At 50.1% G+C, this 18,271-nt stretch overlaps 1 protein-coding gene across 1 annotated transcript in view; it reads left to right on the top strand.

Annotated features, from left to right (window-relative positions):
• Positions 1–17,701, top strand: part of ntmt2 (N-terminal Xaa-Pro-Lys N-methyltransferase) — a 32,598-nt gene extending 14,897 nt beyond the window's left edge. The window contains exons 2-4 of the mRNA XM_079244920.1: positions 6,582–6,754; positions 13,211–13,463; positions 15,747–17,701. Coding sequence (XP_079101046.1) covers positions 6,582–6,754; positions 13,211–13,463; positions 15,747–16,003 — 683 coding nt within the window. The 3' untranslated portion in view covers positions 16,004–17,701. The remainder of the gene's footprint in view (positions 1–6,581; positions 6,755–13,210; positions 13,464–15,746) is intronic.
• Positions 17,702–18,271: the final 570 nt, after the last annotated feature.

Raw genomic sequence — 18,271 nt, 5'->3', positions numbered from 1 at the left:
GCGAGACGACAGAGACCCGGCGAGACGACAGAGTCCCGGCGAAACGACAGAGTCCCGGCGAGACGACAGAGACCCGGCGAAACGACAGAGACTAGGTGTGACGACAGAGACCCGGCGAGACGACAGAGTCCCGGCGAGACGACAGAGTCCCGGCGAAATGACAGAGACTAGGTGTGACGACAGAGTCCCGGCGAGACGACAGAGTCCCGGCGAGACGACAGAGTCCCGGCGAAATGACAGAGACTAGGTGTGACGACAGAGTCCCGGCGAAACGACAGAGACTAGGTGTGACGACAGAGTCCCGGCGAGACGACAGAGACCCGGCGAGACGACAGAGTCCCGGCGAAACGACAGAGACTAGGTGTGACGACAGAGTCCCGGCGAGACGACAGAGTCCCGGCGAAACGACAGAGACTAGGTGTGACGACAGAGTCCCGGCGAGACGACAGAGACCCGGCGAGACGACAGAGTCCCGGCGAGACGACAGAGACCCGGCGAGACGACAGAGACCCGGCGAGACGACAGAGTCCCGGCGAGACGACAGAGTCCCGGCGAGACGACAGAGTCCCGGCGAGACGACAGAGACCCGGCGAGACGACAGAGACCCGGCGAGACGACAGAGACCCAGCGAGACGACAGAGACCCGGCGAGACGACAGAGTCCCGGCGAGACGACAGAGACCCGGCGAGACGACAGAGACCCGGCGAGACGACAGAGTCCCGGCGAGACGACAGAGTCCCGGCGAGACGACAGAGACCCGGCGAGACGACAGAGTCCCGGCGAGACGACAGAGACCCGGCGAGACGACAGAGTCCCGGCGAGACGACAGAGTCCCGGCGAGACGACAGAGACCCGGCGAGACGACAGAGTCCCGGCGAGACGACAGAGACCCGGCGAGACGACAGAGACCCGGCGAGACGACAGAGTCCCGGCGAGACGACAGAGACCCGGCGAGACGACAGAGACCCGGCGAGACGACAGAGACCCGGCGAGACGACAGAGTCCCGGCGAGACGACAGAGACCCGGCGAGACGACAGAGACCCGGCGAGACGACAGAGACCCGGCGAGACGACAGAGTCCCGGCGAGACGACAGAGACCCGGCGTGACGACAGAGTCCCGGCGAAATGACAGAGACTAGGTGTGACGACAGAGTCCCGGCGAAACGACAGAGACTAGGTGTGACGACAGAGTCCCGGCGAGACGACAGAGACCCGGCGAGACGACAGAGTCCCGGCGAAACGACAGAGACTAGGTGTGACGACAGAGTCCCGGCGAGACGACAGAGTCCCGGCGAAACGACAGAGACTAGGTGTGACGACAGAGTCCCGGCGAGACGACAGAGACCCGGCGAGACGACAGAGTCCCGGCGAGACGACAGAGACCCGGCGAGACGACAGAGACCCGGCGAGACGACAGAGTCCCGGCGAGACGACAGAGTCCCGGCGAGACGACAGAGACCCGGCGAGACGACAGAGACCCGGCGAGACGACAGAGACCCGGCGAGACGACAGAGTCCCGGCGAGACGACAGAGACCCGGCGAGACGACAGAGACCCGGCGAGACGACAGAGTCCCGGCGAGACGACAGAGACCCGGCGAGACGACAGAGACCCGGCGAGACGACAGAGTCCCGGCGAGACGACAGAGACCCGGCGAGACGACAGAGTCCCGGCGAGACGACAGAGACCCGGCGAGACGACAGAGTCCCGGCGAGACGACAGAGTCCCGGCGAGACGACAGAGACCCGGCGAGACGACAGAGTCCCGGCGAGACGACAGAGACCCGGCGAGACGACAGAGACCCGGCGAGACGACAGAGTCCCGGCGAGACGACAGAGACCCGGCGAGACGACAGAGTCCCGGCGAGACGACAGAGACCCGGCGAGACGACAGAGTCCCGGCGAGACGACAGAGACCCGGCGAGACGACAGAGACCCGGCGAGACGACAGAGTCCCGGCGAGACGACAGAGTCCCGGCGAGACGACAGAGACCCGGCGAGACGACAGAGACCCGGCGAGACGACAGAGACCCGGCGAGACGACAGAGTCCCGGCGAGACGACAGAGACCCGGCGAGACGACAGAGTCCCGGCGAGACGACAGAGACCCGGCGAAATGACAGAGTCCCGGCGAGACGACAGAGTCCCGGCGAGACGACAGAGACCCGGCGAGACGACAGAGTCCCGGTGAGACGACAGAGTCCCGGCGAGACGACAGAGACCCGGCGAGACGACAGAGACCCGGCGAGACGACAGAGTCCCGGCGAGACGACAGAGACCCGGCGAGACGACAGAGTCCCGGCGAGACGACAGAGTCCCGGCGAGACGACAGAGACCCGGCGAGACGACAGAGTCCCGGCGAGACGACAGAGACCCGGCGAGACGACAGAGTCCCGGCGAGACGACAGAGACCCGGCGAGACGACAGAGACCCGGCGAGACGACAGAGACCCGGCGAGACGACAGAGTCCCGGCGAGACGACAGAGACCCGGCGAGACGACAGAGACCCGGCGAGACGACAGAGTCCCGGCGAGACGACAGAGACCCGGCGAGACGACAGAGACCCGGCGAGACGACAGAGTCCCGGCGAGACGACAGAGACTAGGTGTGACGACAGAGTCCCGGCGAGACGACAGAGTCCCGGCGAGACGACAGAGACCCGGCGAGACGACAGAGTCCCGGCGAGACGACAGAGACCCGGCGAGACGACAGAGACCCGGCGAGACGACAGAGTCCCGGCGAGACGACAGAGACCCGGCGAGACGACAGAGACCCGGCGAAACGACAGAGACCCGGCGAGACGACAGAGTCCCGGCGAGACGACAGAGTCCCGGCGAGACGACAGAGACCCGGCGAGACGACAGAGTCCCGGCGAAACGACAGAGACCCGGCGAGACGACAGAGTCCCGGCGAAACGACAGAGACCCGGCGAGACGACAGAGACCCGGCGAGACGACAGAGTCCCGGCGAAACGACAGAGACTAGGTGTGACGACAGAGTCCCGGCGAAACGACAGAGACCCGGCGAGACGACAGAGTCCCGGCGAGACGACAGAGACCCGGCGAGACGACAGAGTCCCGGCGAAACGACAGAGACCCGGCGAGACGACAGAGTCCCGGCGAAACGACAGAGACCCGGCGAGACGACAGAGACCCGGCGAGACGACAGAGTCCCGGCGAGACGACAGAGACCCGGCGAGACGACAGAGTCCCGGCGAAACGACAGAGACTAGGTGTGACGACAGAGTCCCGGCGAGACGACAGAGTCCCGGCGAGACGACAGAGACCCGGCGAAACGACAGAGACTAGGTGTGACGACAGAGTCCCGGCGAGACGACAGAGACCCGGCGTGACGACAGAGTCCCGGCGAAATGACAGAGACTAGGTGTGACGACAGAGTCCCGGCGAAACGACAGAGACTAGGTGTGACGACAGAGTCCCGGCGAGACGACAGAGTCCCGGCGAAACGACAGAGACTAGGTGTGACGACAGAGTCCCGGCGAGACGACAGAGTCCCGGCGAAACGACAGAGACTAGGTGTGACGACAGAGTCCCGGCGAAACGACAGAGACTAGGTGTGACGACAGAGTCCCGGCGAGACGACAGAGTCCCGGCGAGACGACAGAGACCCGGCGAGACGACAGAGACCCGGCGAAACGACAGAGTCCCGGCGAGACGACAGAGACCCGGCGAGACGACAGAGACCCGGCGAGACGACAGAGTCCCGGCGAGACGACAGAGACTAGGTGTGACGACAGAGACCCGGCGAGACGACAGAGTCCCGGCGAGACGACAGAGACTAGGTGTGACTACAGAGACTAGGTGTGACGACAGAGACCCGGCGAGACGACAGAGACTAGGTGTGACGACAGAGACTAGGTGTGACGACAGAGACTAGGTGTGACGACAGAGTCCCGGCGAAACGACAGAGACCCGGCGAGACGACAGAGACTAGGTGTGACGACAGAGACTAGGTGTGACGACAGAGACCCGGCGAGACGACAGAGACTAGGTGTGACGACAGAGACTAGGTGTGACGACAGAGACCCGGCGAGACGACAGAGACTAGGTGTGACGACAGAGACCCGGCGAGACGACAGAGTCCCGGCGAGACGACAGAGTCCCGGCGAGACGACAGAGACCCGGCGAGACGACAGAGTCCCGGCGAGACGACAGAGTCCCGGCGAGACGACAGAGACCCGGCGAGACGACAGAGTCCCGGCGAGACGACAGAGTCCCGGCGAGACGACAGAGACCCGGCGAGACGACAGAGTCCCGGCGAGACGACAGAGTCCCGGCGAGACGACAGAGTCCCGGCGAGACGACAGAGACCCGGCGAGACGACAGAGTCCCGGCGAGACGACAGAGACCCGGCGAGACGACAGAGACCCGGCGAGACGACAGAGTCCCGGCGAGACGACAGAGACCCGGCGAGACGACAGAGACCCGGCGAGACGACAGAGTCCCGGCGAAACGACAGAGACTAGGTGTGACGACAGAGTCCCGGCGAGACGACAGAGTCCCGGCGAGACGACAGAGACCCGGCGAGACGACAGAGTCCCGGCGAGACGACAGAGTCCCGGCGAGACGACAGAGACCCGGCGAGACGACAGAGTCCCGGCGAGACGACAGAGACCCGGCGAGACGACAGAGACCCGGCGAGACGACAGAGTCCCGGCGAAACGACAGAGACCCGGCGAGACGACAGAGTCCCGGCGAAACGACAGAGACCCGGCGAGACGACAGAGACCCGGCGAGACGACAGAGTCCCGGCGAAACGACAGAGACTAGGTGTGACGACAGAGTCCCGGCGAAACGACAGAGACCCGGCGAGACGACAGAGTCCCGGCGAGACGACAGAGACCCGGCGAGACGACAGAGTCCCGGCGAAACGACAGAGACCCGGCGAGACGACAGAGTCCCGGCGAAACGACAGAGACCCGGCGAGACGACAGAGACCCGGCGAGACGACAGAGTCCCGGCGAGACGACAGAGTCCCGGCGAGACGACAGAGACCCGGCGAGACGACAGAGTCCCGACGAGACGACAGAGTCCCGGCGAGACGACAGAGACCCGGCGAGACGACAGAGACCCGGCGAGACGACAGAGACCCGGCGAGACGACAGAGACCCGGCGAGACGACAGAGACCCGGCGAGACGACAGAGTCCCGACGAGACGACAGAGTCCCGGCGAGACGACAGAGACCCGGCGAGACGACAGAGTCCCGGCGAGACGACAGAGACCCGGCGAGACGACAGAGTCCCGGCGAGACGACAGAGACCCGGCGAGACGACAGAGTCCCGGCGAGACGACAGAGTCCCGGCGAGACGACAGAGACCCGGCGAGACGACAGAGTCCCGGCGAGACGACAGAGTCCCGGCGAGACGACAGAGTCCCGGCGAGACGACAGAGACCCGGCGAGACGACAGAGACCCGGTTATCAGAACACTGCAAACTGTGGAATCAACCAACTACTCAAACCTTTTTTTGAGATTGGTCCTCCATCATGAGCTGCATCTGAGACAGTAGAGAAAACCAGAACCAGTTAGGAACCCGTCCATTAGAACCAGAACCAGTTAGAAAAACCGATATCAGAACCAGAAAGAGGGTGAACCAGCAGAACTCAGATCCTGCTGAGAAAGAAGAGGAACAACGATATCAGATGTTTCTACATGGAGGGTAAAGAGAGTAGAGAGGAGCCCAGTGCATTATGGGACGTCTCCCAGGATCTGTGAGATCCGGGTCCGCTTCCTGGAGGCGGACTGGGATCTGCTTCCGCTTCCTGGAGGCGGACTGGGATCTGGTTCCGCTTCCTGGAGCCGGACTGGGATCCGGTTCCGCTTCCTGGAGGCGGACTGGGATCTGCTTCCGCTTCCTGGAGGCGGACTGGGATCTGGTTCTACATCCTGGAGGCGGACTGGGATCTGCTTCCGCTTCCTGGAGGCGGACTGGGATCTGGTTCTACATCCTGGAGGCGGACTGGGATCTGCTTCTGCTTCCTGGAGCCGGACTGGGATCCGGTTCCGCTTCCTGGAGCCGGACTGGGATCCGGTTCCGCTTCCTGGAGGCGGACTGGGATCTGCTTCCGCTTCCTGGAGGCGGACTGGGATCTGGTTCTACATCCTGGAGGCGGACTGGGATCTGCTTCCGCTTCCTGGAGGCGGACTGGGAGCTTTGCAGCGACGGGTCTGATAAGTGAAGGTTCTAACATCCGGAAACCGCAGAAAAACCGGCAGTCTGAGAACGAAGAGCTTTGTTGGAACCGTGAGATCTGTCGGATCCCAGTCGAGTGTCAGATCAGGAAAGGTCCTCTGGTCTTTGGACTTCGCGGATCGAGCCATCTGTCGCCTGATTGTCGGCTCACTCTTGTATTTATCGGACTGTTTCTGCTTCCAGAACTCAGATGTGCATGAGCTTTGTCGTTCCAAAGGAGAGATCAGGGTTTGGTTTCAGGTAACAGGGTTCGGTCTGCAGCCGACGGGAATGAAGATCTCTCCGGTGAATTTGGGAGCGTTATGCGATGACCGTTTCCATGTCCGTTTCCAGACCTTTCCTGACGCCCATCTTCCTCGTGTCCCCACAGTGAAGCTGTTCCCCGTCACCTGTGAGTACATTAAAGGAGAGAAGCAGTTCTACTACAGAGCGCAGAAGTTCTATGAAGACGTCCCCGCCTCGGAGGAAGGCATGATGGGAGATTTTGTCGAGATATCCAACGTTGATCTGGAAGGTTCCCGTCAGTTTCTGCAGAGGTTTGTGGTGAGTCTCCACCGTCAGATAGCTCTGTACAACACTTATTATTCCATGTTTTACAACATATTAAATGTTTTGTAACACGTTATTACATGTTCTATAACACATGTTATTACATGTTTTATAACACATTACATGTTTTTATACCACGTTATTACATGTTTTATAACACATTATTACATGTTTTATAACACATTACATGTTTTATAACACATTATTACATGTTTTATAACACATGTTATTACATGTTTTACAACATATTAAATGTTTTATACCACGTTTTTACATGTTTTATAACACATTACATGTTTTATAACACATTATTACATGTTTTATAACACATTATTACATGTTTTATACCACATGTTATTACATGTTTTACAACATATTAAATGTTTTATACCACATGTTATTACATGGTTTAATAACACATGTCATTACATATTTTATAACATAAAAATTTTTATAACACATGTTATTACATGTTTTGTAACATCTTAATACATGTTTTATACCACGTTATTACATGTTTTATAACACATTACATGTTTTATACCACATGTTATTACATGTTTTACAACATATTAAATGTGTTATACCACATGTTATTACATATTTTAATAACACATGTTATTACATGTTTTATAACACATTACATGTTTTATACCACATGTTATTACATGTTTTATAACACATTATTACATGTTTTATAACACATTATTACGTTTTATACCACGTTATTACATGTTTTATACCACATGTTATTACATGTTTTACAACATATTAAATGTTTTATACCACATGTTATTACATGTTTTAATAACACATATTACATATTTTATAACATAATTTTTTTAGAACACATGTTATTACATGTTTTATAACACATTATTACATGTTTTATACCACATGTTATTACATGTTTTATAACACATTACATGTTTTATAACAAATGTTATTTCATGTTTTACAACATATTAAATGTTTTAATATAACGTTATTACATGTTTTAATAACACATGTTATTACATATTTTATAACATAAAATTTTTTATAACACATGTTATTACATGTTTTGTAACATATTATTACATGTTTATACCACGTTATTACATGTTTTATAACACATTACATGTTATATAACACATTATTACATGTTTTATACCACATGTTATTACATGTTTTATACCACATGTTATTACATGTTTTAATAACACATGTTATTACATGTTTTATAACATAAATTTTTTTATAACACGTTATTACATGTTTTATAACATATTATTACATGTTTTATACCACATGTTATTACATGTATTACAACATCTTAAATGTTTTATACCACATGTTATTACATGTTTTACAACATATTAAATGTGTTATACCACATGTTATTACATATTTTAATAACACATGTTATTACATGTTTTATAACACATTACATGTTTTATACCACATGTTATTACATGTTTTATAACACATTATTACATGTTTTATACCACACGTTATTACGTTTTATAACACATTGCATGTTTTATAACACATTATTACATGTTTTACAACATATTAAATGTTTTATACCACGTTTCTACATGTTTTATACCACGTTATTACATGTTTTACAACATATTAAATGTTTTATACCACATGTTATTACATGTTTTAATAACATGTTATTACATATTTTATAACAATTTTTTTTAATAACACATGTTATTACATGTTTTGTAACATATTACATGTTTTATAACATCTTAAATGTTTTATAACACATTATTACATGTTTTATAACACATGTTATTACATGTTTGATAACACATTACATGTTTTATAACATCTTAAATGTTTTATAACACGTTATTACATGTTTTATAACACGTTATTACATTTTTTATAACACGTTATTACGTGTTTTATAACACATTATGAAATGTTTTATATTTGTTTTCCGTTTTTAGCTCCATCCACCTGCCAAAGAAAAACATGTAGGACAGTTTCTGACAGCAGCACAGGCGCGTAAACTCAGACTGCAGCAGCAGTTGTGCCCCCCCCCACTCCACAACCCCTGCTTCTGTTGGGAAACATCTCTCATTGGACGAATAGCAGAATGGTGTCAGACAAGCCGTAGAGGACGCATCGTCTGCAGCTGGTTTACATCTGAACGTTTATGAGTGTGCTGCCGCACATGACAGGGTTGCTAATTCAGGAGGAAATGTTTGGCCCACAAACCTGCTTGTATGCAGGATCAGTTTTACAGGCGTCTAATTATAAAGTGCCAATGGAGGCTTTAAAGCTCCGCAGACAGCAAGAGGCCGCTTTTGTTCTGGTGCTGATGTAAACACAACAATCCAGATTAACACAGCTCAGCTGGTGCAGCGCCTGCAGCTAGCGGTGGACACAAAGCAGGATGTAACGTTGCTTTTCTGTTCTCAGACTGGATCGTTGTGGACATGATGGACAAACGACTCGCTGGAGACGTTTATGATCTGGTTCTACTGAAGCTACTAGGCTCTTTGCTTGAGTCACACCGTGATGGATGTTAGTGCAGCTGTTGGAAATCCAGCTGTTGTGCAACTGGAACTGCTCTGCTTCTTTCATTTAATGTTCCTCACATGTTTATTTATTTTGGATCGATGTTACATCAGCATGTTCGGCCTGCATCCTCCTGGTTTGCAGTGTCAAATAAACCAACAGGAACATTCATTCATTACCAGAACTGCTTCGTCTGATAAAGGGTCGCGGGGAGCTGGAGACCATCGCAGCAGGCTTTGGGCTGCTGTTCCAACAGGAACACGAGACAGTTACTGATAAAAATGTGTAAATAAGAGCAGAGAGCTCAGAGCATCCTGGTCGTCCCACTGCAGTCTCAGCATATGAAAGCTGGAAACCTAGAAACCGACCCACTCTGAGACCCAAACGAAGCTTTTACACCTGAGAAAGGTGAGAAGGTGTCAAACTGGGATCCGGTTCCCTCGATAGGGGTCCGATAAAGGAGGGGTCCACTTCCTGAAGCCAGACCAGGAACCGGTTGTGGCTCCTGAAACCAGACCGGGAGCTGGTTCTGGTTCCTGAAGGTAGACCAGGAGCTGGTTCTGGTTCCTGAAACCAGACCGGGAGCCGGTTCTGGTTCCTGAAGGCAGACCGGGAGCCGGTTCTGGGTCCTGAAGGCAGACCGGGAGCCGGTTCTGGGTCCTGAAACCAGACCGGGAGCCGGTTCTGGTTCCTGAAACCAGACCGGGAGCCGGTTCTGGGTCCTGAAACCAGACCGGGAGCCGGTTCTGGGTCCTGAAACCAGACCGGGAGCCGGTTCTGGTTCCTGAAGGTAGACCGGGAGCCGGTTCTGGTTCCTGAAACCAGACCGGGAGCCGGTTCTGGCTCCTGAGACCAGACCGGGAGCCGGTTCTGGCTCCTGAAGGTAGACCGGGAGCCGGTTCTGGTTCCTGAAACCAGACCGGGAGCCGGTTCTGGTTCCTGAAGGTAGACCATGAGCCGGTTCTGGTTCCTGAAGGTAGACCAGGAGCCGGTTCTGGTTCCTGAAACCAGACCGGGAGCCGGTTCTGGCTCCTGAAGGTAGAACGGGAGCCGGTTCTGGTTCCTGAAGGTAGACCGGGAGCCGGTTCTGGTTCCTGAAACCAGACCATGAGCCGGTTCTGGTTCCTGAAGGCAGACCGGGAGCCGGATCTGGTTCCTGAAACCAGACCGGGAGCCGGTTCTGGTTCCTGAAGGTAGACCGGGAGCCGGTTCTGGTTCCTGAAGGTAGACCGGGAGCCGGTTCTGGTTCCTGAAGGTAGACCGGGAGCCGGTTCTGGTTCCTGAAACCAGACCGGGAGCCGGATCTGGTTCCTGAAACCAGACCGGGAGCCGGTTCTGGTTCCTGAAGGTAGACCGGGAGCCGGTTCTGGTTCCTGAAACCAGACCGGGAGCCGGATCTGGTTCCTGAAACCAGACCATGAGCCGGTTCTGGTTCCTGAAACCAGACCGGGAGCCGGTTCTGGTTCCTGAAACCAGACCATGAGCCGGTTCTGGTTCCTGAAACCAGACCGGGAGCCGGTTCTGGTTCCTGAAACCAGACCATGAGCCGGTTCTGGTTCCTGAAACCAGACCGGGAGCCGGTTCTGGTTCCTGAAACCAGACCATGAGCCGGTTCTGGTTCCTGAAACCAGACCATGAGCCGGTTCTGGTTCCTGAAACCAGACCGGGAGCCGGTTCTGGTTCCTGAAACCAGACCGGGAGCCGGATCTGGTTCCTGAAACCAGACCATGAGCCGGTTCTGGTTCCTGAAACCAGACCATGAGCCGGTTCTGGTTCCTGAAGCCAGACTGATTGTGGGGATGACCCGTGACGTCTGTGTTTATGGAATCCTGATTGACTCGGTGTCGGGTAGAAAAACAACATTTCTACGGTTTCATTGGGCTTGTTGGGAACAGACACCGTCTGGACGCTGGGAACTGATTCAGACACTCGGAACGGGAGCAGAAACGTGGAGCAAGTCTTCATTTACTTCTAAAGATAGAGCTGCAGACATGTCAGGAAATGTCATGTTGCTGTTTTTGTTTCTCACAACCAGAAAAGAAAAACCGTAAAGATGGCTGCTGTTCGGACGCAGCGTCTCCATGACCAACAAGCGAGGCAGGAACAGATTTAGGACACATCCAGATTTAAACAGATGTACATGCACGCGGAGCAATGTGGCAGTAATTCACCCTGTAACAGAGCTGCTCGGGGCCCCCCTCCTTCATACAATCACACACTGGGGCCCCTGATGCAGAGGGGTTGGGGTGAGGTCAGAATACCAAATGAAAAGGAGGAAAAGCCTGCATGATTCAAGTGAGGTGACTTTTTGTTCCCTGGTGGTAAAGTTCACTGCATTGTTGCCCCGAGCAACAAGGTCGACTTGTTTGTGCTGTCGGTGCTTGTAAGCTGTGAAGCCGGACATCTGGTGGGAAGGAGCTGTCCGTCACCCACGGCAACATAAAGATGGAAACATTTTTTAGGAAGAATTTTGACCCAACGTGCAAAGCAGAGCCCTTAAACTTTAGTTCAGCTTCCAGATTCATCGTAATCTGATCTAAAGTCGGCCAAACCTGAAAACCTGCAGTTCCCCCTTCATCCACTAGGGGCTCCAGAGCAGATCCCCATAGACTCCCATGTTAAAAAGACCAACTTCACAGCAGAAATAAACATGTTTACAGCAGAAATAAACATGTTTACAGCAGAAATAAACATGTTTACAACAGAAATAAACATGTTTACAGCTGAAATAAACATGTTTACAGCAGGAATAAACATGTTTACAGCTGAAATAAACATGTTTACAGCAGGAATAAACATGTTTATAGCAGAAATAAACATGTTCACAGCAGAAATAAACATGTTCACAGCAGAAATAAACATGTTTACAGCAGAAATAAACATGTTTACAACAGAAATAAACATGTTTACAGCTGAAATAAACATGTTTACAGCAGGAATAAACATGTTTATAGCAGAAATAAACATGTTCACAGCAGAAATAAACATGTTCACAGCAGAAATAAACATGTTTACAGCAGAAATAAACATGTTTACAACAGAAATAAACATGTTTACAGCTGAAATAAACATGTTTACAGCAGAAATAAACATGTTTACAGCAGAAATAAACATGAGTTTATTGGGGAGTGAATTTTTTTCTAACTCGCCCGTTTAAAAGTAATTTAATGTCAAAGTTCGGCATATTTAGGGGCGTGTCCTTTTGATTGACAGGTACCCAATCTCCTGCTTCAAGTCAGAAGAACGTAGAACAACCGCGGTTTTTAGTCGGTTAACAACGTGACTTAGCTTTAGCCCGCTTACCTCCGTTAGCTGGTTAGCGCCTGTTATCTCCGGTTTAGCTCGGTTAGCTCTTAGCTACAGAAAGACGCTCACAGCCCCCCTCTCAGCTCCACCTCTTTGCCCATATTTGTATTTTCCTGGTGAGATGACACGCACGCTCCTGCCAAGATGGTGACGGTAGGAACCGCTCACCGAGCTTCAATTCAGCTCTTCAGAAACCTACGGGTGACATCACGGAGGCTCCGCCCATGTTTTTATACCATATATGTTTTTACCTCATTTACACAATACATTTTATATTTTTAGCAAATACATTATATTTCCATTTTCTGTTTCAACCAAAGAAATGTTTTTTTAAATTTGATTTTTATTTTAAATTATATTTTTTATTCATTTAACATTTAATAATTTTTGTGCGAATTCCAACTTCCAAACCTTCCACGAAACCAACAAACATCTAAAACATCCAGTATTTCACATGATGATCAGAATAACTTTTCTAGAAATTATTTTGGATATACATATGTGTATATTTCTTCATGTGTGCAGTAATCCTGACCACTTGAAATGACCTCATCATACAGACTGAAGTCAGGCAGATAGAAAAACTTCAGTAATTCTTTATTAAGTCTTTATTTGAATGAACAGGGTCCTGGTAAGGCCGGAACATACTGTGCTTTGGATTGTGGAAGTGGGATCGGACGAGTGTCCAAAGGCGTCCTTCTTCCTGTGTTCGAGAAAATGGAGTTGGCAGACATGATGGAGCACTTTCTGCTCCATGCACACGAGGAGTATCTGGGCGATGATGCCGACCGCATTGAAACCTACTACTGCTACAACCTGCAGGAGTTCACGCCTCCGAAAAACAAGTATGATGTCATCTGGATGCAGTGGGTGGCGTGTAAGTATTTAAGGGTCATGTCTGTCTTGAATCCTTAGGTTTCTGTGGCAACGGTAGTGGTTTACGTTGATAGTTAACATTATTACAAAGCATATAAAGCTTGGCTGAATCCCTCTGGATAGTTTAAAAAGCACACACATTTCTAACAAATCCAACAACTCTCTTTAAAAGCTGTGATGAAGCTGAAAGATGAAGTTCAGTACGAGAATTTAAAGCTGTTTAAAAGTGTTTTTGCAGGAACACAGAAGCCTCAGTCAACAGATCGTCCATCCAGACCAAATGAGACGTTCTGTTAACCTGCTGTTATCACGTCAGGCTAGCATGTCAGGGCTAGCAGCCATGCTAACAGAAAGAGTCAGGCCCTCTGAGGCCTGTTCCCCATGATCATGGCTGGCTCTGGAGCAAGGTGGTTGGGGACTGTGCTTGGGAATGGCTGCCGGTTGCCCAGGTCTTCGGGTCTCCTGGCCCTGTTCTTGCCTTTGTGTAGGTGGGGCCACATTCTGTGGGCGGGTCACAATGTGTGGGCGGGGCCACATTGGCATGATCACTCTTCTCTGAACACGTTCCACTCTGTATGTTCTGCATGTGACACAGTCACTGAGTCGCCTGGTTTTCACAGCTGGTTTTCTTTCTGTGTGTCCAATTTAGCTTGTGAGCTCTGGGTTCTCCTGATAGTTGATGGCTTTATCCTCCCACAAGGGGAACATGACTCCAGTGTGTATTGGTGTATGGATGTGTATGGTGTATTGGTGTATGAATTCTACTATAGCAGATGTTTATCAGACAATAATATTACAAAATTTAAACAATCAATTGAATCAATTTTTTCACCTCTACCATGTGTTAGCATGACTGAGAGTCCCCCTTTAAGCCTTACTCCAGCTCAGATTGATCAACATGCTGATACTATAACAGCTTCAATGCGTACAACCTTGGATAATGTTGCTCCCCTAAAGAAGAAGAAATTAGGTAAGATTATGAAGGCTCCCTGGTTTAATTCCCAGCTTCGAGCTCTAAAACAGGCATCAAGGCGTTTGGAAAACAGATGGCATTCATCAGGATTAGAGGAGTCTCACTTAACCTGGAAAGAAAGTTTAATTGTCTACAAAAAAGCCTTACGTACGGCAAGAACAGCTTATTATTCATCATTGATAGAGGAAAACAAAAACAACCCTCTTATGGAATAAGCTCCCAGTTAGTGTTAGGGAAGCAGACACCCTCCCCACCTTTAAGACTAGGCTGAAGACTTATCTTTTTGATAAGTCCTATAGCTAGGGATGGTTAGCATCCCTTAGTTATGCTGCTATAGGTTTAGACTGGTGAGGGACATTTCCTGATACACTGAGCTTCTTTCTTTTTCTCTTTATCTCTCTCTTTGTTGCATCATAACAGTGTTGCATCATTAACATGTATGTCTCCTGTCTCAGCAGGTCTCCCTGGCCGGGAGTAGCAGTTCCTGTTGTCTGTTGTCTTTCTGTCCTCTTCCCCCCACACAGCAGAGGCAGATGGCTGCCTGTCCTGAGCCGGGTTCTGCCGGAGGTTTCCTTCCTGTTAAAAGGGAGTTTTTTCCTTCCCACTGTCGCCAGTGTGCTTGCTCAGGATGGGAGATTGAGTTGGACTCAACTCAATCTGTTGGTTTCCTTATATAGGCTGTTATGAATTGGCCTTCATTATGTTTTCCCCTCTGTCTGTAAAGCGTCTTGAGATGGCATTGCCGTGATTTGACGCTATATAAATAAAGTTGAATTGAATTGAATGTGTGTATATATAAGCGGGTGTGTATGTGTGCTTATGTACATGCAAATGTATGTAGGTTGTTCTCTTTCTCATTCTTTCTTTTTCTCTTTCTCTCTCCCTTTTTCTCTATACGAGGTGTTTTCTGTTTTCTCTTCTTCTCGATTCTCTTTCTATCCCTCTTCTATCCTCTCCGGTCCGGTCCAGCAGTAGAAACTATGTAATACAAACAATTATGTAAAATAAATAGAAAAATAAATAAGAATCTAGAATATCAAGGGAAGCATTATATTTACAAAGTAAATTGCCCAGAAGAACACAGCATCCAGAAAACCATTCTGCTTGCTTAAATGCTGGACAAGACATAAAAAAAGAAGAAGAAGAAAAAAAAGTGAGAGTCAGGATGTCAGGATTAGCAGCCACATGTACCTGCAGCAGGGCTGCTACAGTTTCAGTTTTAGCCAATGGGCAGCACTAGAATGCATTCGGCACAGACATGAAACGTAGTGAAAATGCTCAGATGTTTCAGGCGTCTTTCCTTCGTTGCAGGCCACCTGACAGACAAGGACCTGATGAACTTCCTGATTCGCTGCAAGAAGAGTCTGCGTCCCAACGGGGTCATTATAATAAAGGACAATATGGCGCGACAGGGCTGCAAGCTGGACCCCATCGACAGCAGCATCAGCCGGCACCTGGACATCATGAGGGTCATCATCGCCAAGGCTGGCCTGGAGATCCTGGCTGTGGAGAAGCAGGAAGGATTCCCCGAAGTCATCATGCCCGTGTGGATGATCGCCATGAAGTAGAAAAAAAGTCTGGATTTGAGTTAGCATCGATGTGAAGTCCAACTGCACAGTGGAAAATCTTCACAGTGTCATCAAGAGATAAATCCTGCAGCAGCAGTGTGAACGAGACGGCAGCAGCAGGGTGGTTTGTCCACATCTTCTCTGCTAACATACCAGCAGGACATTTAGCTCCTTCAGCTGCAGACAAGTTGAAAGTTACCATCTCCGCCAGGTTTTATTTCTTGATGACGTTAAAGTTTCGAGTCCGGGTGCTCTGGGGGGAAACGTGAGGTTTACTGCTTTAACATCTGATTTAGAGTCGGCTTTCCCCTCTTTGAGAACCGCTTGTGTGAAGCACATCAGAGCAAAAGTATCATGCTAGACTGGGTTTGTGTATCTGATATCGAAGCAGCAGGTTGACTCAAACACTCTGATACCCACTGAGGACGTTTCCAGGCATTGCATGCATGGAGGGAAATATTAACGGTTTAACCTGCTGACACCTTGATGTGACATTGGAGAAGTGACAGAAGACATAGAGATGGTTGGATGGACTTAAAGAAATGGTCTGTAAAGTATGAATCTTAGATATTAATTCTATTTGCCTGTTAAAAAAAAAAAGAAAATATCCTTTTTTACATGTTGTCAGTGTTTGTAATGACCGTTAGCAGCTGATATCTCTTCTACACTGTGAATGTGGGCAAAGATGCGCCGCTTCAGCTTTATTATAATTTGATCACTGATAACAGAAAGCAATCCACCGTCAAGGAATGTCCTGTCATGTCATCCATCCATCCAGCCATCCATCCATCCTACATCCATCCATCCATCATCCATCCATTAATCCAGCCATCCATCTGTCCATCCATCTGTCCATCCATCCATCCAGCCATCCATCCATCTGTCCACCCATCCATCCATCCAGCCATCCAGCCATCCTACATCCATCCATCCATCATCCATCCATTAATCCAGCCATCCATCTGTCCATCCATCCATCCAGCCATCCATCCATCTGTCCACCCATCCATCCATCCATCCAGCCATCCATCCATCTGTCCACCCATCCATCATCCATCCATTAATCCAGCCATCCATCTGTCCATCCAGCCATCCATCCATCCATCCACCCTACATCCATCCATCCATCCTACATCTATCTATCCGTCCATCCATCCATCCATCTGTCCATCCATCGATCCATCCATACAGCCATCCATCCATCCATCCATCCATCCTACATTCATCCATCCATCCATCCATCCAGCCATCCAGCCATCCAGCCATCCATCCTACATCCATCCATCCATCCATCCATCCATCCATCCATCCATTAATCCACCCATCCATCCATCCATCCTACATTCATCCATCCATCCATCCATCCAGCCATCCAGCCATCCAGCCATCCATCCTACATCCATCCATCCATCCATCCATCCATCCATTAATCCACCCATCCATCCATCCATCCTACATCTATCTATCTGTCCATCCATCCATCCATCTGTCCATCCATCGATCCATCCATACAGCCATCCATCCATCCATCCTACATTCATCCATCCATCCATCCATCCATCCTACATCCATCCATACATCCATCCATTAATCCAGCCATCCATCTGTCCGTCCATCTGTCCATCCATCCATCCATCCAGCCATCCAGCCATCCATCCATCCATCCATCCATCCATGCATCCTACATCCATCCATCCATCCATCCATTAATCCACCCATCCATCCATCCATCCATCCATCCATCCAGTCATCCATCCATCCATCCATCCTACATCCATCCATCCATCCATCCATTAATCCACCCATCCATCCATCCATCCATCCATCCTGCAACCATCCCTCCATCCTACATCCATCTATCCGTCCATCCATCCATCCATCCTGCAACCATCCCTCCATCCATCCATCCATCCATCCATCCATCCATCCATCCATCCATCCATCTATCCTACATCCATCCATCCTACATCCATCCGTCCATCTATCCTACATCCATCCACCCATCTATCCTACATCCATCCATCCATCTATCCTACATCCATCCATCCATCTATCTTACATCCATCCATCTATCCATCCATCCTACAACCATCACTCTGCATGCAGTTAGCGATGTTGGTAACACCTGTTTGCTAGCATGACAGGCTGCTACGTTGTTGGAAGTAAAGTTTGTGTCTCCAGATGTTGTAAATTCTGCCTGCTGGATTGTAGAAAATGTCACAATAGAACACATCAGGTGTAAATATTGTTTTTTGTGTGAACATTTGT

Source organism: Telmatherina bonti (assembly GCF_933228915.1).
Source record: "Telmatherina bonti genome assembly, chromosome: 8".
NCBI lineage: Eukaryota > Metazoa > Chordata > Actinopteri > Atheriniformes > Telmatherinidae > Telmatherina > Telmatherina bonti.
Note: the sequence above shows the minus strand (reverse complement) of the source record. Positions and strands in the feature narration are given on the sequence as shown.